Source organism: Numenius arquata, chromosome 19, assembly GCF_964106895.1.
Source record: "Numenius arquata chromosome 19, bNumArq3.hap1.1, whole genome shotgun sequence".
In the NCBI taxonomy this organism is placed as follows: Eukaryota; Metazoa; Chordata; class Aves; order Charadriiformes; family Scolopacidae; genus Numenius; species Numenius arquata.
The window spans coordinates 5,722,424-5,750,284 of record NC_133594.1 but is presented as its reverse complement, the minus strand read 5'-3'; the positions used below and the strand labels follow the sequence as shown (position 1 = coordinate 5,750,284).

The following is a 27,861-nucleotide window of genomic DNA, read 5'->3' as shown; positions in this document are numbered from 1 at the left end:
TCCATGCCAGGGCAGGTCTTCTTAATAAAGAACTCATTCTTCACTTTTTCTCCTGGCTGAATTTCAAGGTGAGCTGGACAGAAGAAATACATCTAGTCAGTGCCCATCTGAATAAGTTTATTCAGAAAGTGGATTTGTAACAGGATTAAGTCACCTCTACAACAGCCTGCAGACCTTCTTCACTGGTCTTGTCTCCTTCACAGTACTAGAGTAAAACACCCAATAAATATTTATTCCATTTATAATAATGCTCTGTATTAAATCACAGCCCTGCCCCCATTAGTTATGATACAGATTTATGAATAGCCTAAGCAGCCTTAAACACTGCAAAAGGCTTAGTCTCTCTTTGAGGAATATACAGCATTTTACACGGATATACTATGTACACAACCCTGGGCAGCGAGGAGCTTGGGAGCCTGTGTCACTTGCATTGTACAGTAACGGACACCACTAGTGTCAATCAAATGAAAGGAGGAGTTCAAAGAACAGCTTCCATCTTCCCCTGTTGCCTTCACAGGAAAGTACTATTTGTTTTGTGTATGCTTTTTTTCAGTTGTATACGGAAACATCAAGACAAAACATTTTTAAAAACAAAAAAAAAAACCCCAACCCACAATCTGCTTCTGGCATTAGAAGAAAAGCTGTCTCTGCTGTGCTGGTGTAAAGCTTGAGCAACTGTTTTTGTTGTTGACAAACACAAAAATTGATACTGTTTTCTTGTGCTTGCATCTTATTTTGACAAGAGGTGGTAGGTGCTGCTCCAGGCACCAGCCCAGGCCTGAGTGTTGGGATCACACAGCTGTGACCATCTGGTCCCTCAAACCTCCCCTGTACTTTTCCTTAAAATGCCATTGCTGAAACTAACCCTCCTAGGAACATGCAAATGTAGTTGCAGGACATCCACGGGCCGTTTGCTTCACCACTTGCGTACCCGAGGGCTTTGCTTTGCTGCTGCTTCAGGGGCCTTTCTCCTCCCACCACATTTTGTTTTCTCCTTAGCATTAGGGCTACAGCTTCAAGGCAGAGCCAGGTGATGCCACTATCACTGATGTGTGTCCCAGGAACCTACCAGGGGGCACAGGATCTTGAATTCCACCTAAAGTCCTCCTCACCAAAATAGGAGAGGAGGAAAGTTAAGTGATGGCAAGCTAGAACCCCTAGAGTCCATAAATTCAAAACAAAGCATGTTTATTAAGTGGTTTCCTTTTACTTATTTCTCCCATTTTTTAAAATAAATAAAACCTTCAGACACGTACAAGTGAAACACATCATCCTTCAAAGTGCAGTTACATTTCCACCCCACTCCCAAGAAATCACATAAAGCTTTGTCAAGTAACCAAAAAGACTCAAAAGGCCACCCTGGCTCCCTTTCCCGAGCAATGAGAATCGATGGGGCTGGCGCGCGGGCCAGGAACCTGCATCTTTTGGCTGTTCAAGACTGACCAGGCCAGTTTCAGATACAGTTGCAAGAGACAGGCTGCAGAAGAAAGTGGGAAATTTAAAGATACATAGTATGAAAGAAAACCAACCTGTTTAGAGTCCGAAGAGTTCGTTACCAGAATAAGTTAGTCGCTTTGGGAGCCCTGGAAGGATCTAGGCCAATTACAGTCACGAGCGATGGATCAGAACCGCTGCTCAGTCGCTGCTGCAAAGCTGGCTGCTGGCGGCAGAGTCTGGGACAAAGGATCAAGTCATTTTGCCCGAAGTCATGGAATCCCCTTCCCCCTGGCCCAGGTGAAGTGCCAGCACCAGCCACCTCCCAGGATTAGTGTGAGTCTGCCTGTACTCCAAGCACACCAAGTAACAGAAGAAAGAGAAAGGGAGGATGAGCCCTGATGCTCGAGTTCTGTCTGATGCAATCCCTCTTTCCTGATGTCTTTAAGAATCTGTTCTCGCCAAGGGCACTGAGCAGAGGTATGGGCACGTACAAGTCAGATAGGTCCTTTCAGACTCATAGAAAATTGCTGTAATTAAGATTTAGCGCCACTTAAACTACCATGATTTTGACCTCATCGTTCTCATCAGCACGGTAGAAGAAGGGAATGCAGGGGTTTTCCAGCAGGGAGCTCAGCCTCTCCTGAGGGTTCTGGATTTCTCTGAGAAGCTGCATTATTTGCTTTGCTGTGGGATCCTCTTGGCTTGGCTGAGCAGCTTTACTGTCAATAGGGGAGAAACCGGATTGATGAAGAACAGCAGCCTCTTGTTCTGCTTCATCTGCTAAATTCACTTCTCTTAACCCTGTGAGGAACACAGACAAGGCAGGCAGGTGACACCCATCCACGCACAGCACCGAGACCTCACGTTATTTCATTTTACAGAACGTGTCCCGGCCACAGCTTACCTTCTCCATCGGTAGCGTTCAGTTCAATGCGCCTCTCCACCGGAAGAACGCTGTCGGTCTCGCTCGCTAACAGCTCTGGGTTCTGAGCGGCTGCTACGTACTTGCTGTACCATTCATTCCTTTCCCTGACCAGACGCATCACTAACTCCTGCAGTTCCAGGAGTTTCATCTGCACCAAAGTAAAGGAAAGCCCATGAAACGTGCACACAAACACTGCCCTACAGGTTGCAGTCCTGCCTCCATCACAAATTAGCAACCTCACAGTTAGCTGAAGAACAACACATAAAGGTTTGGACTGTGCAAGTGCTCCCCAGGCCTGCACCGCTTGGAGCAGTACTACAGAAAAGATTCCTTGCCTTCATCTCTTCCTTATCCTGGGCCAATCTGCTGATGTACTCCTCTTTCTCCTGGTGCCGCTGTTTGAGGATAGCCCTTTGACTCTGGTATAATGCAATATACTCCCCTGGAATACAAGAGAAGCGTAAGGAAGAAGCGTTAGCAAGACTGGGGTATAAGCCTTACGGTGAGCATAGAACTACGTGGTACGAGGATCCAGCAAATCCAGCCCTGGATTGGGGATCCAGCCTAGTTAGGCAGCAGCAGGAGACGAGGACTGCTTGGTAGTTGGAGGGCTCCAGCTCCAAAAGCTGTTGGGGTCCTTCTGTTCCCCAAATAAATAACGTAGTGAGCCAGCTTTAGCTTGTGCCGGTGTTGCCTAAACATACCGATGGTGTCTGTTTCCCCGGAGAGCTGTATGCAGCGATGTTCTAACTCTTCCAGCCGCTCCTTCAGATCAGCTTTCTCCCGCATCAGGTCTGTGAAACGGGACTGAACACAAGAATTGGTATCAATCATCTGAGCTGCTCGTGTACAGAGAATCCCTGTGTTAAAGACAACATCCTCCAATCACATTGGGCTGGGCCTAGGGAACAAATCTTCCTGCCTTTACAACTTGTCTCCAATTTGATGCTAAAAAGGAACAGAGAGGAGACGGAGAGCTAGAGGTGGTGTAAAAAGGCATCTCTGCATTTTGGGAAGCAGAAGGGCTGATGAAACAAAGTGCCTTTTAACCTTCTCATTGCTGGGACAGCCCAGCTCTGGTCATATTTGGCTCCAAGACTGCAACCACCCCTTCATCCCAGCAGGGTGAAGATACTCAGTCTGGTTTTCAGCTATTTCTTTAGAAAGAGACCACAGGTCAGTGTTAGGCCCTTATACTCGCAATCTTTGGGTGTGGGAGGGGAGTTACTGCTGCAAGCTTTCCTGTGCTGAGACAGGCAGTGCTAAACTTTTTAGGAAGTAGCTTATTGTTATGGAACATCTGCTTATTCCCCTACAGCCTGTCTGTGTGTGCTGTGAGAGTGTGACACTGGATCAAACTCTAGCTGAGCAGTGTAGCAGGGCTGAAAGAAGGTGAGATCCTCTGCTTACCTGTAGTTTCTCCATGGCAGTTTTCAAAGCCTCATGGACTTCCACTGGAACAGTATCCATGGTGGAACCTGGAAGGAACACATATAATTTACAGTTCCTCCTTGGACACGACGCACTCACGAAGCCTGTAGCTGTGTTTCAAAAGCCAGAGGAGCTGGCAGAGCCAGGCCTCCATATTCACTGTCTCCAAACTGCACAAAATTCTTACCTCCCGCCAGCGTGACGTTGTGTTGCTGCTCCTGCCTAAGAGCTGCTATTTGCTGCAGGAGGCTTCTGCACTGCTGCTTCTGAGCAGCCAGCTGCTGCCTCATGTCCTCTCGCTCCTTCTCCACTTGGGACATGGCAGATGTCAAGAAAGCAACCTAAGAATTCCAGAGTACACACATTAGTGCTTCTCCTGTGTGAGGCGTGACCAATGGTCCATCTCAGGACAGAGTAACATTTCACCTCATTTTATTTATGGGTACAAAACCGAAGTACTCAGTGACTGCCCTGGAACTGAACCAGGCAGCAACTACTGCATCTTTTCTCATTCCCAAGCAGTACAAATACGCAGGTTAAATACTAGCTCCCATGATATCTGTTTGATCACAGTATTTTCCAATTATGACTCTACTTACAGAAAAATCTAGTAGATATTATTCAACACCATTTCCAAATTGCCTTCCAAACTAAAGAGAACATCATCATCACAATTAGAGAGCTACTCTGCCAGCTGAGTTGTCTTCATAATTAAAGCCAGTGCCAGAGTTCCAGCAAGGATGCTGCAGGTTTTTGCTGCTACGCACAAGGAACTGTTACCTTCCCTCATTACTGCGCCTCCGTTGGTAGGAATTACAGCTGATCAACAGCCCACTCCATGCACCCAGTGCAACCTCTCTGCAATTTAACCTGCCTCCTTTTCTAGATATTTGTTTAGAACTAAAACCAGAGGCTTTTCTACCTATTAAGACTCACCATTTCTTCATGGCTTTCAAACTTCTCTGGGATCACAAATGAAAATTTTTGGATTTCTTCAGTCATTGCTTCACTTTCAACTCCGTCTCCTGTAAAAGGAGGGAGGGTGAACAAGGAGGTAATACCCCAGAGAGCCCAGCTCTGCCTCTTCCCTGAGACCAGCCGCAGCTACTCACCCTCTAGTCGGTGCAAAACCCTGCCATCCAGGTCTGCTGCCAACTGACTGATCTGGGCCTGCAGCTCTTTGTTTTCCTTAGCTACGGCTTCCAGATTTTCCTGTAAGGGAGAAGCAGAAGTCACTGAAACCTGTGCAGGCCAGACTGCAAACAGCCACTACATCTTCAGGCAGTAGCACCACACACACAAAAAACAGTGCTTCTGCTCCAGGCGAGGATCATTCACCTGTATCGCACAGGATGGAATCATAGAATCACAGAATAGCCCAGGTTGGAAGGGACTGCCAAAGATCATCTGGTCCAACCTTTTGCTTAATTAATACTTAATGCAGGTAAGCACTTTTCCTCCCATCTTTTGCTTGCCCCTTTTTACCGTTACCTTGGTCTGCTGCAGCTCTTTCAGGTGCATTTCCACTGTCACCTTCCCCTGAACCTCTTCATGCTGTAGCCGATCCATCAGCTGTGTCTGCAGCAAATACTGTTTGTGCAGTTCCTCCTTCTCGGCAGCCAGCTGCTGGTAGGCCACGGTGTACTGCTGTAAGTGGCCGTAGTACTGGTCCCGCTGCTCCTGCAGCCCCCGAGCCTCCTGTGTTTTCAGTTCCAGCTGACACAACAAGATCAAACCATCATATCAAACCATTTCTGCCAGAAAAGCTGATCCGTGTGACATGATCCAAGCTGTCAACATTGCCCCAAAGCCACCAGCTAGGCAGGCAGCCACCATCTGCCCCCACATGCTGGTCCCTCACATCAGACAGCAGACGATGGGGGAAGGTTCCCAGCTTGATCATTACAATACCCATTTCCATCCTTCCATCAAAGCTGGGAAAGTTGCCAGCAGTTTGCATAAACCGCTCCGTACCTGCCCTGCCATCCCAGCGGCTGTTGCTTACCGTCTCTTTGAGCTCCCCCAGGTTCTCCTGCAGCTGCCCGAGCCTCTTGGCCAGCTCTTTCTTTACGTGTTGCTCTGACTGTAGGGCACTTGTAACCTCCATGTTCTCATTTGTCTGCAAGACAAATGCCACTGTCTAAGGAAATTGCCCCAACCAACATAAACCTATACTCCCAATAAACCACATCCCTTCCCGATACAACAGGGTGCCATCCCTTGTGTCATTCTGGGGAGTAACTAAGGGCCATAAATTGACTGTTCAGGGCAGTAAATAACTTACAAAAAGGTTCAGAAGACGGAAGGAGAGCAAGGAAAGAGCCAGGGGAATCAGTGCTGGGACAGCGCCAAAAGAGGCCTGGCACATCACACAGCCTGTCAGCTCCAAAGCAGACGGGTGGTAGGAATACCCCAAACAGAGCCACAGACATTCAAAACCAAGAAGAGTTCAGAAAGGACTAAAGAAAAATTAGCAGCTAGACCATGTGTCAGTTTGCCAGGACCCCAAAGGGGAAGCTGTTACACTGGAAGAAGCAAGAGTAAGGACTCAGCTCCAGGATGGATACGAATGAGAGCAGCAGGAGAGAAAACTGCTGAGAACTTCTTCCTCATGGGCAAATACAGGGAACAGAAAATGGGAAGGGTCAAAGGGCAGGAGGAATAATCAGGGAAAGAAATAGCCTGACTGCCAGGGGATGAGAGGGACTGGAAACTGCTCTGAACAAAGGTATTGGTTCATCTGCCAGAGCACCCGAGGGAGTAAGGGATTACAGGGAACCTCCTGGCATGGCAATACGGATCACAGAAGTTGGAGCACCCATAGCCTCAGAGGACAAGAGACGGATAATGCTTCTATCAGGTTTTTACATCTATGCTATGGAAAGATTGTACCAGTGAGGGAAGCAGTGGGAAAAGATGCACGAAAGAAACATACCAGTTTCACAAACCCATTCTGCAGCTCAGCCAGCTGCTCCTTCAGCTCCCGATTTTGGCTCAGTGCCCTGCTGATTGTGGCCTTGTCACTCTGCATGTCCTCCAGGATCTGCTGCCTGTCCACAGACTCCTCGTTGTAGCGCTGCACAGCCTTCTCAAGCTCCAGCAGCCGCTCCTCCTGCTCCCGGTTGAGGTGGCTCAGCTGCTCGTTGTCCCGGACCTGGGCCTGGAACTGCCCATGCAGCTCCTCCTTCTCTTGCTGCAGCCGCTGGATCTCTTCCTGCAGACTCAGCTCAGCAGCCGTGGGCCCTGGTGGTAAGGAAGGCTCAATATCCATGGGCTTAACTGCTGAGGAAACGGAATCAGAAGCAGCTCAGTCAAAGAGCTAAATGACTGTGTAACACACATCACTATTACATACATAAAGCAAACCCCAACCTATAGGGCTCTGTGACCCAGAAGGTGTCACCACCTGCAGTATCTAATCCTCACTGCAGGGCATCGAGAGGAACGGAGGGACCCCAAACCCAAGCACAGCATCCTGCTGTGTGCTGCTGACTCCCTCAGCCCCAGCAAGAGCATCCTGCCTCCTCAAACTCCTGGGCCAGAGAGGCTGGCAATACAGTCAGGCGGATACTAAAGACAAAGTCTGGTGCTCAATTAGTTGAAGTAGTTCTATTGTTGTTTGGTAGGATGAAAGGTTTCTTAGAGTCACCAGTCCTTCAGCTGCCTTCACAGCTTCAGAACATCAGACCAACTTGCACCTCTGTGCAGAAGTTCCTGCACAGCGGGGACAGAGTTAACCCTCTGGTGCTCTGCAGCGTGAATGAAGCCCCATGTAGGAAGCCATACCTGATTTGTTCAACAGCTCTGTAATATTGGCTTCCAGCTCCCGAATTTGGGCCATATACTTCTCCTTCTCCTCTGCCATCGTGTGGACCTGCAAGGCCATACAAGTGAAAGTTAAAACAATGGTCGTGGTGTATTTACTCCCACCTGGGCCTGTCAAAAGCAGCTGCGATGCTGCCCCTGACGTTACCTGCTCAGAGAGCTGCTGTACCCGCTGCTGCCAAACACTCCGCTCCTCCTTCAGTTTCTCTACATACTGATCCCTTTCCGCCTGGAGCTGCTGAAGTGACTCTGAGAGCTGTTCAAAACAAAATAAAGCACAAAGAAAATTGTATTGGCTAAATTAAATTGGCAGTGACTGCTTAAGGGATAAAGCTTGAAGAAACCAGTGTTAATGCAAAGCTCAGGGTGCGTTCTTCTGCCACAGAAGTTTCTTTACAGAAGTCAAGCTTTGGATCATGTTTCATAAATATGAAATATTTATATATATATAGATATATAAGCTCACCTGCGCAACCTGGGTTTCCAGGCCCACCTTCTCTTCCAGTGCCATCTGCAACTGCTGGTTGGCATCCAGACTCCCTGCCTGACTTGAGAACTGCCAACAAAAATCAGAAAGTTATGGTGAAATGTTAGTACTCAATTTCTGTGTAGCCTTTCCCCTGATAGTAACCTGCCACGTGACCCATGCTGTAACCTTCTATAGCCCTTTAAAGTGCTCCAATGAAAAAAAAGAAAAAAAGCTTAGATTTTAGCCCTGTAAAACAGGCTGAACTGGGCAGCTCCTCCCTACCAGTTTTATGTTTACTTTTTTTTTTTTAAATTAAGAAAATGTGCTTTAATCAAATTATTTGGCTCAGAAACTTTGTGCATTTCCAGAATCTGTATTATGCAGCCAGATCAGATGGTATAAAAGCTTGTGACCTTAGAAGTTGTCAAACACGTCAGGAATTTAAAGCCTATGTCTGGCACATGTCAGCGGGCTAAGGAGCAAGGCTGCTTCAGCTGAGACACAGTACTTTTCCTAGAAGAGTAGCAATTGGCTTGTTTTCAAGGGTAACTTAAGCCACTGTGTGGGGAAAAAAAAAAGGGGGGGAAAAACCTGAAAAAAAAGAAAGTTTCTTGCCTCACAGGCTCACCTTAACACCAAGCTTAACTCTGAACTGCTCACAGCTGGCTTCAAGAACTCCCTTTCTAACTGGCTGCTTCTCTTAACGTTCCCCATCTGACCCTCAAGTTGCCATTGCCCAACTCAACTGGTTTCTCAGTGAGACTAAACAACTACTGACCAAAACGCTGTACGGGGACAAGCAGGAAATTCACTGTCTTTTCACACTTGGTATGTTCAGTCTGTATAACTCGTACTGTATAACATTCTTTTAGCAGACCAGTGCCACAAAGTCTTTCAATCTACTGCTCCCACTCCTTAGAATATGGGCTTTCTATTCCTCAGAGCCGTCACTGAAAGCCTTTTACTAAGAGGATGCCTTGATTAGATTTTGCACCTTCCTTTAAAAACAAGACTTAAGTCTTGCCCCCCACTGTCAGAAGCAAAGTCTTACAATGATCAGCATGATCTACCCTCACATCCCAGGAATATTATGGTTACCTGTTGAATCATCAGTTCAGCCATTTCCAGTTTCTTATGCAAATCCTCCATATCCAACTTCATAGCCGAGTTCGCAGAAACCAGGGAGTGAACTTTCTCTGACAGCTCCGAATTCTGCTGCTTTATTTCCTCACTACTTTTGCTGGAACAAAGAATTAAAGTGGCATCACCATATGTACTCTGGGTCTGCTGATGTCCATGTCATAGATTTACTAATCCAGTCCTTCATAGCAGCTGGAATCACAGAAATCACATCTAGTGGCTTTTTAAATTTAAATTGAATATCCAACCTCCCAAGTCACCACCTGTGGTCCGTGCCCCTTGTTATGTTTTGTGGCTCTACCGAGAAGAGCAGCATCACTCTGCAGTAACAAGCAGAACGGACTTACCTTTGTTTGTACAGTTCTATTTTCAGGTTGTCTCGCTCCTTCACCAACTCTTTATTATGCTGGAGAAAAAGGAAATGACTGATTCATCCACAGACTTTAGCCAAACAAGTAAGATGTTCAAAAAATACTTCATTCCACCTTTAGCAGATCAGCTGAAGTGGAAAAGGTCGTAACTTTGGCAAACTCCTCAGGATGGGTTTGCTTAGAACCTCCTGAATTTGCCAGGAATAAGTCTGTTCAGTCTTTTCAAATGTGAAGCTACTGACTGAACATGAGGTTATTTCTGCAAACTTCTGGATTAATATCAATACTAAAGGGTCTGTTTGAGGGAGACCCTCCTGGGAGAAGGTCTCAGTGAGGCTTCTATGGTGTGGAGCTGGCAAGGCTAATGAAGAAAGGTGCCAGATCTGAAGACAGCAACAGGACCATGTGATTAGTGGTCACAGAAACCTGAATGAAGTTTGCCTTGATCATGGAGAACACAGGGCTTTACAAGGTTAATTAACAAGGTTAATTTCTGCCTCTTCTCTAAGCCGGGACTACAGACTTTGTAGTAGTGTAGTGACAAGCAAATAGCCAAAGGCAGAGCTGCTGGTTAAGCATAAACAGAGGTGACTCTTACCTTCTCTGACTGTTTTTGCTGCATAGAGATGGAGGACAAAGTACGTTCTAGCTCTGATACCCTCTGGCGAGATGAATGTAAACGAGCAGCAAGGTTTTCAACTTCTCCTGAACAAGTCAGAGCAGAGTCAGTCAGTTGAGTCTAGACCACAAAGAGCGATTTGGAACTGGCCGAACAGCACTTTCTACTTTGTCAACAAGTTCTTCAGGCAGCACAGAGCTTTGTAAATCAGTAGACCTGGTTCCTCTCCTGGCTCTAGAGGTGAATCACTAGCGACTCTGGGCAGAAAAGGTCTCTGTAACTACCTTCCTCACTTTTAGAGAGAGATGATGAAACTTCCTTTGCAGAACATCAGACAATATGTTGTTTGGTTGGAGGTTGTTTTTTTCCCTAATAGAATTGCTCAAATTTAATTCAGAATGAAAGGCTCGAGTAAAACCTAGGTTAACGTGACAGCTGTGTGGGAGGGAGGGCAGAGAAAAGGGAACAAAGTTTTAAAAGAATCAGAAAGTCAGAAAGGAACAGCCTGGGGTAGTCACCAGGCCCAAACAGGGCTGACAAGGCTTTAGTGATGCACAAAAGAACCTCAACTGCCATGGGATCAACATGCTCCAATTCGGGGGCAGCTACGATGACAGACGCAGTGACAGTGCCAAGTATTGCTCATTAGGGAGTCGGTGACTGTTGTGAGCTGGCTGCCAGGAACTATCATGCCTGTGACTTGAAATCCACAGTTTAACAACAGCTTGAGCCGGAGCGCTCACATCAATTACCTGATTTCTGCCGTGCAGCTTGCTGAGTGTGTCCAAGGGCTGTCTGCAGCTCAGACTTCTCAGAAACCAGAATTCCAATAGTCTGGATGTGAACCTTTGGGAAAGGAAAAATCAGCTCAGCACAAAACTTCTTTGCTTGTAACTGCAACGTCACTGTTGTCACAAAAGGATAATTCCGTAAAGGCAAAGAGCTCTTGCAGGGAAGTACAGACTGGCTGAGTGACTCCCAGTTTCCCTGAAGGAATGGACTCATGGCTTCCAGGATAAAGACTGTGAGTGGTCAGTGATCCAGAGATCAGCAGAAGCTGGGTGATATTACTGTAATGGAGGCTCTGTCTTACCTGTAGCTGTTCCCTCAGTGCTGCTTGCTCTTTAGAGAATTTCTGTTCAAACTCCTTCTTTTCCTGCATAAACAAATGATGCCTATTCAGCACAAAAATGTAAATAGTTAACCCTTGTTGGTTTATGTCAAACTGAAAAAGCAGTGATTCATTGTAGTGCCTCCAGCACCTATATGACGCAAGTATTTTTAAAGATGTACTTCAGTCTTCCATTAATTGAACTCCTTCATTATTTATCCATCCTAGAATGGCAACGACAGCACAGCGCAATCACTGCGAGCATAAACGTGGCAGTGTTTGGAATGCAAACTACTGGCAAGGATTTAAACTGTGATCCCCTGCCTCCACTGCACTCCTCCAGTACTGGAGCATTTAAATATTAGCTTCTGTCTAAATAAACAGGCTACCTGCCAGGCCTAACTCAGGAAGTCAAAATATTCAACCTTATGCTATAAATGAAACTGAATCTAACACAAGATCACGTATGCCCGTGCCACAGTCCACTCTGCTTTCTGCTCCTCAGAGAAACAGATACCTATTTCTGTATCTATCCAAAAATAGGACACACTTTACCTTCTCCAGCTGATTCATTGCTTCTTGGTTCTGCTGTTTCTATGGAGGAAAAAATGATGTGCCAGAGTTAAGAGAAAATACTCTCATAATGCTGAAACACATTTTCACTTTAATCAAATAGGATACGTGCCCAATTACTGCAAACAGAATTTCCATTATCCTTTCTGTAGAAGAGTAGGAAATTCATCTTAGCTATTAAAAATAATAGATTTGGGTCTCCCTTCACAAATATACCTGATATGCCAGGTATGTTTTCCATTGCGCAGCACATTACCATAGTTCTTCTCAAACACCACTACTAAAACCCCTGGATGTTTATAGCTGAGCATCCACCAAATTCAGTTAAACTTACACCCCACATCTGTGAAATTGATTGTAGCAATCCTGGTGCATCAGGATCATCACCAAAAAAGCTTTTTTTTTTTGAAAAAAAAAAAAAACAACAACAAAAAACTACCCCAAACCCAAACAAAACCCAGAGTCTTTTCCTTTAACTGAGACCTTAGATCTTTATCCCACTTAACAACTGGCCTTCAAATCACGCAGAGCCACACTTGCGCTGGCTTCTGCAGAAGGTAGTAGGGAGAGACCTGAAGCCAAATGCAGAAAAAAGGGATAATTTTGTCCCTCCCAATTTTGACCTTATGAGTGAAGTACTTGGGGATTTGTTGACCATACATGGCTCAAGACCAGGCTGGACGGGGCTTTGAGCAACCTGGTCTGGTGGGAGGTGTCCCTGCCCAGGGCAGGGGGTTGGAACTGGATGATCTTTAAGGTCCCTTCCAACCCAAACCAGTCTATGATTCTATGATCTTTAGATACGTGGTGAAGGAGACCAAAGCGGTAGCTCTCTGTCCAGGCTGCACACAAACTGTGCTGCTCTGTTTGCCATCTGCTGTTGTCCCTCAGACAGTTTTCTCACAAATGCCTCAAAAGTAACTATATAATTAGTATTTTTCCCCCTTCCCAAAGAATGGACATTGGCCAAGCTGTTTCTTCACCACTACTGCTTCAATGCATTTTGAAACACAACTGCAGATGGAAGGGTGATGAGTTAGAGGTTTTGATTCTAGCAATGCCAGCGCACAACATAACCAGGAAAATCAAAGGCAAGACCACAAATGCAGCAAAGGCCCTACACAGTTCCAGAAAAGCAAACAGAAAAGCAGGCAAACAAGGAGAATCCTGGCTGGGCAGTGCACTAAACCAGGTACCTCTGCAGCCCAGCTAAAAGACAAAAATAAACAGAATGAAATAAAAATAACCCAAAACCAAAACCAAAACAACAAGAGGGGTCACGGGGTACACTGGGAAACGCTGAACGTTGGGAAAAGTGTAGTTTGAGAGAGGAACAAAATGAGGAAAAGTATTTCACACAAGAAAGGCTCTTTTCAGACTGAAACAAGTCCACTTAGCTGCATTTCTTGCAGTGTTAAAGCTGAAAAGCAGCAGCGGGAATCCATGCAGGCCACAGGACAAAGCAGTTCATTCATCGTGCCAAGAGAAGCTGAGGATATGATCAGAAACCAGCCCCAGGCTCTCTCTCAGACCTATTGCTCCCACTCTGCTGATATATTTAGAACAGCATCACCACCTGCAGAAAGGAGGTCTTCACGCTGCTGCCAGTACTAGAATTCTGTGTTTCAAGGAATTCAGACCAGGATCAGAAATAGCTGTTTTATCAGGATGCTTATCATCCAGGGCAAGCACGATGAGATCAACAGAGCATGCTTAAATAGAAACAACAAAACTCTGTTTCTTGTCCCTCAGATGAGCCAATACATTCACAAGTGGCCTTAAACTTTGATCCTCTTAAGCGGTTTTCCATACTGCCCATTTTGTTCCTGACAAAGCGCTGTGTAAGCAGCCTTCCTTGTGGCACTGTGAGAGAACCCATAACCTCGCAGACACCCAGAGAGCATGGAGGAGCAGCAAAGACAACGTCAAACTGGTTGGTTGGATTGTTTCTTACCAATTCCTCTATCTTTGTAACGAGCTGTTTGTTAGTTAGATTGCTGGAATCCAGGGCTACTGCCAGCTCCTGGTAACGTGTCTGATGGGCACATGCAGATAGGAGAAAAGGGAAGGAGCAGAAGACGAGGAGGGGAGGAAAAAAGCAATAATTAAAAAGGACAGAAAAATAAATCATTACCACAGTTTGATACAATCAGATTCTCCAAACAAAAACAAAATCTATGGTTTCAACAAAAGCAGGCGGGATGTGAACATATTTTATCCATTCTGCCAAGGCTTCTTTTTGACATAAAAGTGAATGAGAAATAAGAAGTGAAGTTGCATGGAAGCCAGACTATCCCCAGTCCCCAAACTGGAAACACCTCTGACACCTGCCTCCTGTAGATCACTCTACAGCAGTTACAGCACAAGACAACAGTAGACAGCAGTGTATGTGAGCTGTGCATTCAATTAGGTCTCATTAACACTGCTGTAAACACAGAGTCCCAATAAGTGATCAACAGTTGCAAATAGGAAAAAAGAAATAGACTGAGAACAACTTACTTCCATTTCCTTAATATTTGTGGAAGAAACAGCACTTTCCCCATTCACATACGATGTAGACTAGAAGTAAACCAGTCAAGTAAGTCAGTTTTATTCCCCAAGGCAACAAATCACTATTAAGTAAGAACTGGCTGTCATAATAATACTTCTTATAGCACCTTTCACTTCAAATAACCCCACACAGGCACAGAAAACAGACTTTTCTGGCTAAGGATAGATGCAGACTCCCCCCGTGACAAGCTGATGTGAATTATGCAGATTGACTTAGATTCTTTTCCACTAAATCAAGAATACATCTTTCCATGAATACATCCTGTTCATTCATCCCACTCTGCTCTTCTTCCTACTGCTGAATTTTTACATTCCTAAAACAGCACTTTTTGCTTCTCAATGCTTAAATATTGTATTGTTTGGTAGGATGAGACTGCAGACACCTCTGAGACTGAAGAGTGTTTTCTTGAGCTGACTGCTTAAAGCTCCACATCAAACATCAAGAGAATTATTAGGACAAATGGATCCAAACGAGGCCGTACCTGAGAAACCAGGCCATTGAGTTGTTCAGACAACTGGCGGAGACTTTCTGTTGATGAGATAGACCTGGGGACAAAGAAAGACCTCACGATGAAAATTTCTCCCAGAGAACTGCCCCCTATCAGACCAGCACTGGGGAGGAATAAAAACTTTATCTGTTGAACACTTTGGGATCATGTTGCAAAGCTGTTTGATGAACAAACAGACACTCACCTGTTCTCATCCAAAGCATTTTTGTGATCCTCAGCTTCATGAATCTGTGGATTGAAACACAAAAATTTACAAGCCTGTAAAAGAAGATGGGAGTCACATTTGTGAGTGTGTCACTAAGACTTGATTACATCTGGGCTCAGGTTCCACAGCACCTGTAATTACTGCTTCCCAAAGAAAGACGGATTTAAAACCACCAACTCAGTCCTGGCTTACACATCATTTCTGAGTGGTGTGAGCCCAGGTTTCTTGGAATGGAGAAACTTAAGTGTTACAGGCTTTATGTTTGCTGTTACTACTTATCAGTTTAATCAATACTTTGCTTTGCTGGGAAAAACTTCAACGGAATCTTGAAGTAGTGAAAGGGAATGCAGATTGGTCTGACTGGAGACCTTCTGTCTTATTAAGGGCACTTTCTGCTAATGAAACGGGAGAGAAGGGGAAGGAAAGTAGCAGATTTGGGAGATGCAGGGGCACGTGGACACTACTTGTCTCTCTGCTCTCACAGATGACGACTAGATGGAGAGTGGAGAATGTGGTATTTTTAACAGGAGAAAATCTGAACTAATCATGTCATATTTATAAAGATCATCTTTCTCAGAAAAAAAGGTGGTATTGCTAACCAGCGTTCAATGGCTCAATGGCAATATTCATGATGATTCACAAACCTGCGTCAGCTGCATGCTCCCAGGAGCAGGCAGAACAGAAGCACAACTAGGTAGACTGTTGCTGTTAGATAGCACGGGGACATCGGTAGCAAGCTGTTCAGCGTTACGAGTGGCAACATCACTGTCAAAGTATGCCTGTCACAAAACACATCACAGGGATTACAGCCTTCATGCAAAATGAATGAAAACACACGTGAAAACATCACCTTGTGATCTGCCTGTGAAAACTAGACAGGGGTGAACAATCAATCATTTAGAAACACGTGGAAGGAACCTGTGTTCTCCCCAGAGCAAAAAGGGGACCGCATCGACCCACGAACAAACACTGTCCCAGACCTGTGCCCTCTCAGAGTCAGTCTGAAGAACCCATGGTCCCACTATCAAACTCGCTTCTGTGACATGGGGCAATAACGTCACCCAACTCCAAGTTCACCCACTAGATTTACTGCAAAGGATTTGCCAAAAAGCAAGTGAGGGCAAAGCCAGATGGTGGTCCCTCTGCTTTGAAAAGCACTGCCTTCAAGGTGTGTCTGGGGAAAACACGGATCTCTGTGTGCAAATTAAGACGGAAAAGAACAGGTTAGTGACTACTTGAAAACTGGGTTAGTCAAACTCAAGCACTCCATCTAAAACTCAGTGAAGTTTATGGCGTGCCATGAGCCACAAGTTTAGAAACAGGACATTTATAAACAGGCCAAACTCAGGGGGGCTGGGAGCAGGTGCCTGTGGCCCTGCTGGAGCTGTGAATGCCATGACTACAAGAATCTAAATGGAAAAGAGAAGGGCCAAAAAACTATTTCTGGACAGCAATGCAAGTTCTCATCCAGCCTTCGCGGGAGGATGAACAGCATCTGCTGACACCTCTACCAAGCCACAGTGGCCCGGGCAATGTCATCTACCTTGTACAGCATCAGAGAGCCATAAAGGCCCAGAGCAGCATTCTAGTGTTTTATGGCAATTTGTTTTATTTCATCATCCAGTTCCAGTAAGTCATCATTTAACAATATTTAGGAAGCAAATGAGATAACCTTTCAACATTCAACCCCACCAATATATTGCAGCTCTCTGCTCTTCCAGCTGAAAGAGCTCCCTCTTACTTCAGTCACTTCCTTCTTGGCGCTTCACAGGAAACAAGAAATCTTTCTCTTGGCATTCCCTGTTTACCTGCTCAGCACTTCACTCGTGAATCAAGCAGCAAGGAGGAAATACAGTAACAGTGAAGACAGATTTAATGAAAGCAATAAGCTGGAAGACTGCAGAGGGAAAAAATAGAATTTTCTCAATTTTTTTTTAGCAGGACAGATACTTGTGCTCTCAAGAAGCAATATAAGGTGCTTATAGCAAGGTCAGGAGTTCCCTTACTTCCTCCAGCTTCAAGTTACTTCACCTTTATTGATTCAGACACTCATTTATATAGAACACCAGATGGACAGAAGGAATATCTTCCCCAGTACATCTCAAAAATGTTTCCTTAATTTTTTTCTAATCATGACATTATTTTTGCTTAATGCTTCAAAACGCAAAAACCAGTAACGTGCCTTAACCATGATAACTTCTTCCTCCCGTTTCAAAATAAATAAAAAAACCACCAAAAACTATTTGAACAGCTGAATTTGTTGGAAAGAGTTAGGAGCAAAGCAATTATCTTCTAAGTTCTAATAATGTCAGGTAAGAAGTTAGTAATTCTGCTCAGCTTAGCATATAGAATCCATTTACTTTCACACAAAGGCTCCTATTTTGTTGGGTTTTCTGTCTCCCAGCCAAGAAAGCTGGAGTGGGTGAGATGGGAGGGGTCTGCCTCACATTAAGACACCAATGGCAGCAGTAGCTGAGACGCTAACGATCAGCTTTTCTGCCCTATTAGCGTCAAGTGAGTTTGTGAACAGCATTTTCCTGACTCAGGATTTTTACAAGCCGGCAACTGGAAAGAGAAATCTTTCTTCCATTACATATTGCAATTAAAGATTAGTTTTCAAATTATTCCTAAAACCCAAAACACAATAATCCACAAATTCCGTAACAGCCATCGGATCAACATGTATCTCTCCATGCCAAAGCAGCAGAGAAAAAAAAAAACGGGAAAACAAGAATGAATAGAAGTAATAAATTCTCCGTTTTCAGAACAGGACTAAAACTGAAGACACAGGCAGGTCTTCCCTGAAAGATCAAATGCCATCTCAACAACAGTGATGGACCACCCATCTTCGTCTCCCCCTCCAATGTGAAACAAGTCTCTTCCTCTGAGATCTAACTTAAATCGAGCTTACAAGTGAAAATACTCCCCATGACAAGAGTGAAACTTTAATCAAAACGTCTTTCTGCTGGAACATCCAGCACCCTCACAGCCTGCAGTAAGTCTTCGTGTCACTCAAGTTCTACTGATTATCAACCTACAGGTCCAGGTGGAGGAACTTTCTGCTGTTCACTCTGTGCATTGGACAGAACAGCTGCTGTATTATCACACAAAAAAAAAAGGAGAAAAGGGATACAAAGGCAATTCAGGGTGAATTCCATTCCTCCTTGCAGCTTCCACTGCATCTACCTGGTACCCCTGGTGATTACTGTAGTTATATTTATTGCTGGAGACACATGGATATGCAAAAAATACAATAATGAGTTACTTTATGACAACTAGATTGAAACAGTGGTAGGGAAATAAGCTACCAAAATGATGCAAGTGAAATGAAAAGCAGAGCTTTGGTACAACAAGATTGGAAGAAAATTCTGGGCTATAAAGTTTGACTTCCATGAGTTTCTATCACAATTTGAGCCTTATTTAAATAAACTGACTCTGAAAATAAATTTTTAAAAAAGGCTGTTTATGTTTGCTCCTGAATGCATTTCTATTGCTTATTGGTGTATTTCCTGCCCTCTCCTCTTCACAACCTGGGGAACATGAAGATGTTAAAGCCTGTAAATGCTTGACCTGAAGTATCCGACTTCCTGCCTCAGCATATTTCACCCCACGGTACTTGCCAGACTGTACATCACCTGCGCAAGTGTCATCGCCTGTCAAAAAATGGGGTGGCTGGAATAACTGGAGAGTTTACTGGGGGCAGCTGCTTGCCTGGAGATGAGCCCTTCAGAACCAAGGCTCTAAGAAATAAGGCAACAACACCCAAACCAGGAGAAATACAGACTAAGGAAACACCACCTCTTCTAGTGCAGTTCAGCTTATTGCCTCACCCCAAATTCCTGATTTACCTCAAAGCTCGACCATCCCGAGGAAGACTTTTTGACAAGGTTCACTTTTTCACATGTTAAGTTTGACACAAACCAGCAGGAAACAAGCACTTACGAGCAATGGAAACGCATGTTAACAAAACAGCTTCATGTTAATAAAACAGCAACAAAACTCAAGCAACTGAGAGTGGCTATGTCAGGACAAGGCTCCATCCGAAAAATGGAGGTGAGTGTGAACAGAACCTGAAGCATGCAGCAGGGAGAGCAAGTCACTGCGAGGGACGCGAGCACTGCCTCACCTTCCTCTTGTCCAATGAGGGTATGGCTACCCCATTGGAGCGGTTAAGGTCTGACACCAGCACCTTCAGAATGTTCTGAATCTAAAGGAGGCGAAAGAAAAGGGGAAAGAGAAACGGCTCAGAAAAGGACAGAGAGAAAACGTCAATCAAAGGCAGCCAAAGAAACCGGCATCCTCCAGCTCATTAGGAGCACGCACCTCAAAACAGCAGCTCTGGACACACCCAGGGCTGCGCGACAGGGTGTATAATGAGACACTGCTTCGGCACATACCCTGGCTCTAGCGTCCACCTTCCAGGAGAGGTGGTGCTAACTGCAGCAGCACGCTTTGTCCAGGCATCTACACCTTTCATTTATTACACCGGCACAACCCTTTCCCAGCTCTGGTCATGTTGTTTGGGAAACCAAAGAACAAATGGGTTTGGGAGAAAGAATGAGACACTCACGTTCTCTGGAGGCTGCTGGTCATCGTTGGTGGGAGTCTCAGGTCTACTGCCTTCTTTAGTTTTGCGTTTTTTCTTGGTTCCTGCAGTTGCTCCAGGGCTATTCTTCTGCTGATATTCCTTCAGCTGTGGAAAAAAAAAAAAAAAAAAAAAGAATAATCTGAAGTCCAAACAGAATATGCCGTCTATGAGTATGTCAAAAAAAACCCCAACAACTAATCTCCACTGGGTAAAAGGACAGATCAAGCGTAAGGACAAGAGAAACGCTCTTCAAAGAGTTAGTCCCTCTGGGGAAAAAAATAAAAATTAAAACAAGTCCAGAGAAGCCTAAAGCAGGAACCAGTGATGGGTTTATGACACAAGTCCCAGAGTTGTAAATGTTTAACTTTTGCATCCAGCTAGTGATGTTCTTGGGAAACAATCTGATACTTCATACTGCAACTAAAAGGAGATTAAAATAGGGATTTTGGTGTTTTTTTAGGGTTATAACTAAAAGCAGTAAGGAAAAATTAAGAGGGCAATTAATCCTGAATGCAAAGTGAAAAAGCAGTGCCTGACAGTAAGATCTTCCACTCGGTGAAAGATTTTAAGAAGGAAAATGACAGACAGATAACACATTAATACAGAGACTGTAATGACAACTGTGAACTTGGGGGAGAAACAATCTACAACTGATTTTTAAATCTCATCCATTTCGCCCGGGAAAAGCCGGTCTGATGATAAGCTGGAACTCGAACCCTGCCAGGTTTTCTGGCATCGCCGTGTGCATTATCGAACACCTAAACAGCGCAAACCCGGGGTGTCCCGGGCACTTATATGTAAATATAACTTCCACCAGCCCCCCTTTCCCCCCGCCATCTCCCGCAAACACCCCCGTCCCCGCTGCGCCAGCCGCCGGGCGGGCAGGGCATGGCTGCGGCTGGGGGTGGGTGGGTGGGTGGAGAGGGGAGAAATAGAAATAATAAGAAGGATCCCATTATTGGGAGGATTTCAAAATGGAAGCCTGAACTGCTTGCTCCAGGACACTTTTCCCGTCCCTATGACTTTGACACAGAGGCGCATCCCGCCGGAACGCGCGAGGCCGAGCCGCCCCCCCCCCCCCGCCCCGGGAGGAAAAAATAAAAACAAAAATAAAGAGAAAAAGAAAAAGCGGGGGAGGAAGGAAAACAACCAAAGCAGGGCGGGCAGCCCGCTCGGCACCGCGGCAGCCCAGGCCCGGCCTCTCCCCGACCGCCTCCCCCGGGTCGGGGGCGGCCGCCAGCGGGGAAGGCCCGGCCGCAGCACCGGGGGGCTCCCGGCGGTCCCACCGCGGCCCGGCCCGGCCCCGGTCCGGAGGGAGGGGGCGGCGGCGGCGGTCGGGCCTGGCCCGCTTCCCTCAGGGGAGGCCCGGCCCGGAGGCCCCGATCCGCGCGGAGCCCGTGGAGCCCGGCCGCCGCCTGCCCGTCCCGTCCAGTCCCATCCCGTCCCGTCCCTTCCCTTCCCCGCCGTCCCCTCACCTTCTTCTTGGCCGCCGCCAGCCTGCTCTGCCTGCTGCCGTCCGCCATGTCCGCCCCGCGCCCGGGCCACGTCAGCCGCGGCGGGGAGCGGCGGGGGCGGCCGCCAGGCTCCGCCCCGCCCGGCCCGGGCCCGGGCCGCACCGCGGGGCTCGGCGGGGGGCGACCGGCGCGGACCCGCTCCACTGCGGCGGGATGGCCCGGGGTGATCCCGGTTACAAACCCGGGCGGGGAGCGGGGCAGGCGTCCCCAGCCTGCGCAGGGCGCGTCCTGCGGCTCCGCATCGCCGTTTTTATTCCCTGATGTCTCAGCGCTGCCTTTGAAGTGGCGGCTGCCGCCGGCGTCGGGTGTCGCCGGTCTGTGATCCCGTGCCCGTGATCCCCTTCCCGGGTCCTCTGACCTTCCGAGCGCTGGCCGGTGTGGCCAGCCCGAGGAATGCCACAGGGCCCCCCCGGAGCCGCCTCTGGGTCTCCAGGCTGTGGCGGCGGGGACGGGACCTTGGAAGGTGACCTGGTTTGAGCGACACGGGACTAATTTCTAACGCTTGGGGAAACCTGCACTTTTTAGAAGACTCTGGTGTCTGAATTGGTGATAATATCTGCTCTGGAGCCAGCTCTGGGGTGTGGGTTTCAAGGTCTCAGTGTTTTGGAGCTCTCCAGGTGCGGGGATGAGGAGGAGCCAGACCCGGGCACTGGACCCAAGCTGCCAACGGGGTTATTTCATACCACGAACGTTCAGCACATTCAGTATCAATTAGAAGTTTGCTGAGGAATTCTCTCTCTCTCTCCCTCAATGGCTGATGTTCCAGAGAACTCCTTGCCCCGGTGCCGGACCCTGAGCCCGTCCCTTCCTCCCAAAGCCGCAGCGCTCGCAGTGTCCCACGTTGGCTGTCCCTGCGGGGAGTGCACGGCTCCCTGGGATGGAACGGGCTGGGAATGGTCCTTTTATGCTTTATATTGGTATTGGGATCAATACTGGTTCTTTAGGGTTACTAATGTTAGCTATTTAGTCTTATTCTATTCCATCTGTTTATATTTCAACCCTCAGGTTTCCTTGTTTTTTCCCCAATTCCCCTTCCCGGGTGGGGAGGGGTCACCAAGTGAGAGAATAATTGTCCAAATGACAATAAATTGTGGTGGGTTCCTCAAACCACAGCAGACAGCTATGGCTGCACACCCGGCAGCTGCACTGGCCCCTCAGAGAGCGCTTCCCCAGGGCTGGCAGGACGTGTGGGGCAGCCGGTGGCTCAGGCAGCAGCAGTTTTTTCCCCTGTAAAAATATATATCTAATATATATTTTTATATATATTACATATATATATATGGTGTGAGTGAGCCCATGGGGAGCCGGAGCTCCCCCTGAGACCACATCCCGGCTGCAGCTCCAGGGCTGGGGCTGCTCTGAGGCATTTTTTGGAAGGCCTCATCACCTCGGTTGTGGTAATTAGGATAATTACGCCCTGTGCTACTTGCAGCTTCGCAAGGGGAAGTTTGGCCTCCAGGCCGGGCCCTGTGAAGGAAGAACTACAACTCCCGACGTGCCCCCCCGCGGCGATGCCAGGACTACAACTCCCAGCGTGCCCCGCGCCAGGATCCCCCCCCCACTCCCGGCGTGCCCCGCGCCGGTGCGGCGGGAGGCGGCAGCCCTGGCCGAGGGGTCCACACCGATCGCGGGCCGTAGCTCGCCCCGCCGCCCGCCAGCCCCGCCGCGGCCTCTGACGAGGAGGTAGGACCCTTTCCCCGCTGTCCCCTCTCCCCTCCCTCGCTCCCCTGCCCTCGCTGAGGCGGCGCGGCCTGGCCCCGCCGCGGGGGTGCCCGGCCTCTGACGCGGCGGTCCCTCTGCTTTGCCAGGACCCCCGGTGGCGGCCGGCGGAGCGGCGCGCCCGGCTTCAAGTCACCGGTGAGTCCCCGTCCGGGCTCCGGGGTGGGGAGGTGGGTCCCGCTCGGCGGCTCTCCCCGGGGTCGGGCCGTGCCCCCCGGCAGCCGCTCGCACCTCCCCGGCGGCCCGGCCCGGCCCCGCGGGGGGTGATTTTCGTGGAGGGTGAAGTTGCTCGTTGCCCGAGTCCCCGCCGGCCCCGAGGTTTGGCGCTGCGCCGTCCCGGGACCTTCCCTTAAAAGCCAATTTGTGATTTTTATTTTTTCTATTGTCACTTTACACCGTAAATCTACAAAATCCTGTCGAATATGATCTGGAGCAGGCTCGCGTTGCATAAACTGACAAATATTTTACCTGAGCTTCCCCCTATTCCCACCCAGGAGGTATTTTTTTCCTTTGTCTCCTTTTTTTATCCAGTGACACATAGAGTATTCTCTGGTCAGTGCCCTCCAGCGCTGCAGCACCTTATCCAGGGCTGAGTCAGTGAGTGTTAAATGGCTTCTGTGCTCTACAGATCCCATCTCCGAGGTCCTGCCAACCTCATGGAGCCAAGGAAGAAGCCCTGCGGTATGAAATTGAAGAGCTGAAACAGAAAGACCTCGCTCTGGACCAGGAAATTGCACAATTATTGTCTGAGTATGTCCTTGGCAAGCTCAGTGTTCACTGCGATGCCTCAGTTATTTTTGTTTTTAAAACAAAACATGGTCCAGGAATTAGAGCTAAAAGCTGACCTTTCATGATGCCATTTTTATCATGGTGCTATGCGATGTTGATTACAGTGTGGGGTTTTTTTTTGAGTTATGGGACCTGTTAAAGACAAGAGGGAATTCTTTCTGGTTAATTTGGTAAAGCAAAACAAGTTTTACTAGGAGCTTGGATAAAAAGGTTTTAACTTTATCCCAGATGTTGTTGAGGTAATTACATGTAAACTGGGAATGAGTAATTTTAACCCTTGTGATATTACAACACGTCATGCTACTGGAAGAGCTTGTTCATGTGAGAATTAAAATTGAGCTCATGACTTGTACAACCTGCCAAATTTAGCCCCAGAGAAAAGCTTCCTTTTTTTCTTCCATCTTGATCAAATGTTCAGTTGCTCTGTATCTGAGGCGAGTGGGTTAAACCTTTGTGTTCAAGGAGCAGAGGTGTTTTCCAGGCAAGCAAGTGGCCTGCAGAACGCTTTGGGTGCCACGTACAGGGTAGTGCGACTGTTTTATTGTGGATTCTTATGACACACTGTGGCAGCTACTTATTAGGAACTGTTCTGAGATAGAATTGCTGCTTGATTTTTTTTAAAGAGAGGGAATCTCTGTGGGTTATTGGTTGCAAAGGAGTGATATTTTCTAAGATAGTGTGTAGTGCATGAAGTGGAAATGGTAGCGCAACAAAGACTGTTCCAAGTGCTGGGGGGGGGGGGGGGAAGTTATCCTCAAGGATAAACAGACCTTCTTAATTATTTTTTTTTCACCTAGCTACAGATTAGAGATACATATAAATTGAATTCACCACAACCTATTCCTATTTCTACTTGATTCTGAGAATTCGAGGGCTGGATTGTTTTTTTTTTTCCAGTAAGTTTTGATGTGGAAAAAAACCCTCAAAATGAGGATTGGCTGATTTTGTAGCTTTCATGTTTATGACTTGCAGCAACTGTACTTGCTGCATTCAGATTCTGCTTTTGATGTGCTGGGCTTGTGTCTCTCAAATATCCCTGTTGTGCTCAGTCGGCGGTGGCAGTGCTCGCTCTGCAGCAGCAGCAGCAACAATCCTGCTGTGTCATTTCTGACCTTTCTGCCTTTATTGTTACAGAGGCTACAGCCTGGAGGAACTGGAGAAGCACATCTCTCTGCTCCACGAGTATAATGATATTAAAGATGCTGGACAGATGCTGCTAGGCAAGCTGGGTAAGGCAGGGGAAAGCTGCTGAAGAACTTCTAAGCCAATCACAGAATTATAGAATCATCTAGATTGGAAGGGACCTTTAAGATCATATAGTCCAACTGTCCCCATCACTAAACCATGTCTCTAAGCACCACGTCAGCCCATCTTTTAAATACCTCCAGGGATGGTGCCTCCACCACCTCCCTGGGCAGCCCATTCCAATGCTTAATAACCCTTTCAGTGTAAAAATATTTCCTAATATCCAGTCTGAACCTCCCCTGGAGCAACTTGAGGCTGTTTCCTCTAGTCCTATTACCTGTGACTTGGGAGAAGAGACTGACACACACACACACACACACACACACCCCGGCTATACCCTACTTTCAGGGAGTTGTAGTGAGTGAGAAGGTCTCCCCTCAGCCTCCTTTTCTCCAGGCTGAACACCCCCAGCTCCCTCAGCCTCTCCTCATAAGACTTACTCTTCAGACCCCTCACCAGCTTCATTGCCCTTCTCTGGACCCACTCCAGCACCTCAATGTCTTTTTTGTGGTGAGGGGCCCAAAACTGGACACAGCACTCGAGGTGGGGCCTCACCAGTGCCCAGTACAGGGGGACCATCACCTCCCGAGTCCTACTCGCCATGCTGTTCCTGATACAGGCCAGGATGCTGTTGGCCTTCTTGGCCACAATGTTTTTATATAGACAGAGAGAGGGAGAACCTGCCATGAAGGCAGAGTTTGTTTTAAAGATTCTTTGATTCTAGGCTTATATTGCCCAATCACTAGTGAATTACCAAATACTAATTTTTGTCAGGTTTTCTCTTCATGTGCTTAAAAATAGAAAAGCGTTGAGACAAGCAGGGAGCATAGCTGTGAAACCTTTGGTTTCTTGGCTATGGGAGGTTCTATGGTATAGGTAGGGGCTACTGGGAGGAAAACATAAATTCTCTTGAATGATTTGATCTTAACGAAAGCAATGGTATGTCTTTCTTTTCTAGCTGTTATCCGAGGAGTTACTACAAAGCAGCTCTACCCTGAATACGATCTGGAGCTTAGTGACTAGTATTGGACCTGAAGACTGCCACATCCTGCAAAAATGACTGTTACTGGGCCGTTACGTTTTGGTGCTGTAGCGGTTTAGAACTGGCGTAAGGTGGCCTCGGAAATAAGTATGTAGAATTGCAACAGAGTATGGGTTAACAGCCTTATTTCTAGGAAGCTTTGGAACATGAAAGTTGTTCAATCTATCAACTGTTTCCTGCTTGTGGGAAAGGGATGTAGGACTTTGGATAATTTTGTCTACTACCTGATCAACACTATTTTTATTTTTTATTGGAAAGGTTGTAATTTGGGTTGATGTTAAGACTCCCTATGGAGCCTTTGCTTCTTTACAACATCCAGGGGTTGTTTGGATATGGAATGGATGGAGGAAGTGAGGAAATACAAATGTGCAATGTAATAGCTGCTTTGAAAGAAAAGAAAAAAAACCCTCAGAAGCAGGGAGGGAAGAAGGCTGAAGTCATGGTGGTTTGGAGGGTTTTGTTTTGTTTTATGATCAAATCTGGATAAGTCTGGGTGTTCTATGTTTTTGTACTTAACTGCTCTGGTATCTAGAGGTTTTGTATCATTTCTGTAGTAAATGGCAAAATGTGAAGTTGTGTTGAACTGTCCAGTCTGAATAAAGCAGCTCTCGCATTTCTCAGTAATTCACTGTAAGAGCCTATAAAACTTTGCATGAACCCGGGAACAAATTCTTAAACTATATTCTGAGACAACTATAACATCTATTATTGAAATGTTTTTCTGAGGGCTTAATGGAGACAGTGTGGCAGCACCGCCCAGCAGCGGGGAGGTGCTGAATTACCTTTATTCCCTTCTAAATGCAGAGTCACTGTGAAAGCGAGCGGTGTCCTAAACCCAAAATTATGTTGAGAGCGTGAGTGTTCCAATGTCAGGTGTTGGGATTGGGGGTGACCGTCCAGACTAAATTTGGCTGCTTCGTGCAGTTCTGGGTGATGAAGTGCTCTGCCGACTGTGGGTCCGTTGTCCCTTTTTCACTCAAGCTTGACGTCCTTCTGCTCCTTTCTACTTCTAAGACCTCTTTGCCAGTAAGTTCCGCCCCCCCCCAACCCTGCCCGGGTCAGGCCCGTGCTGCAGTCTGCCCGTTATTTCCAAATTTGAATCAAATGAATCTGTTTTCATAGTGCTTGGAAACCAGAAAACCATCGCAAGGCTGCTGCTGAGAACAGATAATTGTTCCTGCGCGCTTGGTTATGGACCTGGCACAGAAGCCCCACTAATAAGTAACTCGTTTTGCCACAAAAGCTGAGGGGAAGGGTCTAAAATACAGGCAAAATGCCTGTATTCTGTGATTGATTCAAGCAACTCCCTGTTTGTGTGTAGCTCTGCTTCTCTGGAGGGTGTTTACTGTGGCTATGTAGAAATGGACTCAGGTACAGTTACAGGTGTACCCTCCCCACCATAAACCCCCTCTTGCCAAGTGTGAGAAACTCCTGTGTTTTGGAGTAGTTTTAAGGGGAGGAAAAAAGTGACAAAAGGAAATGCTAACTTTGTTCTCAAAACTCACGTTGCTGTTTTGGCTGCTGTTTTCTGTGTGGAAGAACTGGTTTATGCTGGAGTGTTCCCACCAAAACGTTAGTCTGGCAATGGCACACGCAACTGGAAGTGGTTTTTTTTTTTTGCAATGGGAAGTACATACAGAAATTCCCTCAGTTTGTGTTAGGTGTAAGCCATGGGGGATGAAGTATAATCCATTACCAACGTTATTGAAGGTTATTTAAGGGTTGAGAAGTCTGTGTTTTCTCCTTGTAGGAGCACTAGTATTAAAACTCGCAGCTGTAGCCGGGCAAGTGTTTCGCCC

General features: G+C 46.9%; 2 protein-coding genes across 6 annotated transcripts; one reads left to right on the top strand and one right to left on the bottom strand.

The window, feature by feature from the left end:
- Nucleotides 1-97: 97 nt before the first annotated feature.
- GOLGA2 (golgin A2) lies at nt 98-21,301 on the bottom strand. Of its 5 annotated transcripts, XM_074161024.1 has the most exons (28): nt 21,229-21,295; nt 19,736-19,858; nt 19,292-19,372; nt 15,810-15,944; nt 15,145-15,188; nt 14,934-14,997; nt 14,401-14,460; nt 13,856-13,936; nt 11,884-11,922; nt 11,311-11,373; nt 10,970-11,063; nt 10,197-10,303; nt 9,575-9,633; nt 9,186-9,327; nt 8,085-8,174; nt 7,767-7,874; nt 7,580-7,667; nt 6,729-7,075; nt 5,799-5,912; nt 5,285-5,509; nt 4,906-5,005; nt 4,730-4,818; nt 3,981-4,134; nt 3,773-3,840; nt 3,067-3,169; nt 2,698-2,804; nt 2,342-2,510; nt 98-2,238 (listed from the first exon to the last, which is right to left on the bottom strand). In XM_074161024.1, the coding sequence occupies exons 1-28, from the start codon at nt 21,274-21,276 to the stop codon at nt 1,988-1,990; spliced, it is 3,153 nt and encodes a 1,050-aa protein (XP_074017125.1). In that variant the 5' UTR covers nt 21,277-21,295; the 3' UTR covers nt 98-1,987. The 5 variants fall into 5 exon arrangements, with proteins under 5 accessions (XP_074017125.1, XP_074017126.1, XP_074017127.1 ...); XM_074161025.1 differs by lacking the exon at nt 19,292-19,372 and having other exon boundaries at nt 6,729-7,072; nt 21,229-21,301; XM_074161026.1 differs by lacking the exons at nt 13,856-13,936; nt 19,292-19,372 and having other exon boundaries at nt 21,229-21,301.
- Nucleotides 21,275-26,759, top strand: SWI5 (SWI5 homologous recombination repair protein). Its single transcript, XM_074161393.1, has 6 exons — nt 21,275-21,298; nt 22,700-22,950; nt 23,076-23,124; nt 23,615-23,736; nt 24,910-25,004; nt 25,979-26,759. The coding sequence occupies exons 1-6, from the start codon at nt 21,275-21,277 to the stop codon at nt 26,041-26,043; spliced, it is 606 nt and encodes a 201-aa protein (XP_074017494.1). The 3' UTR covers nt 26,044-26,759.
- Nucleotides 26,760-27,861: the final 1,102 nt, after the last annotated feature.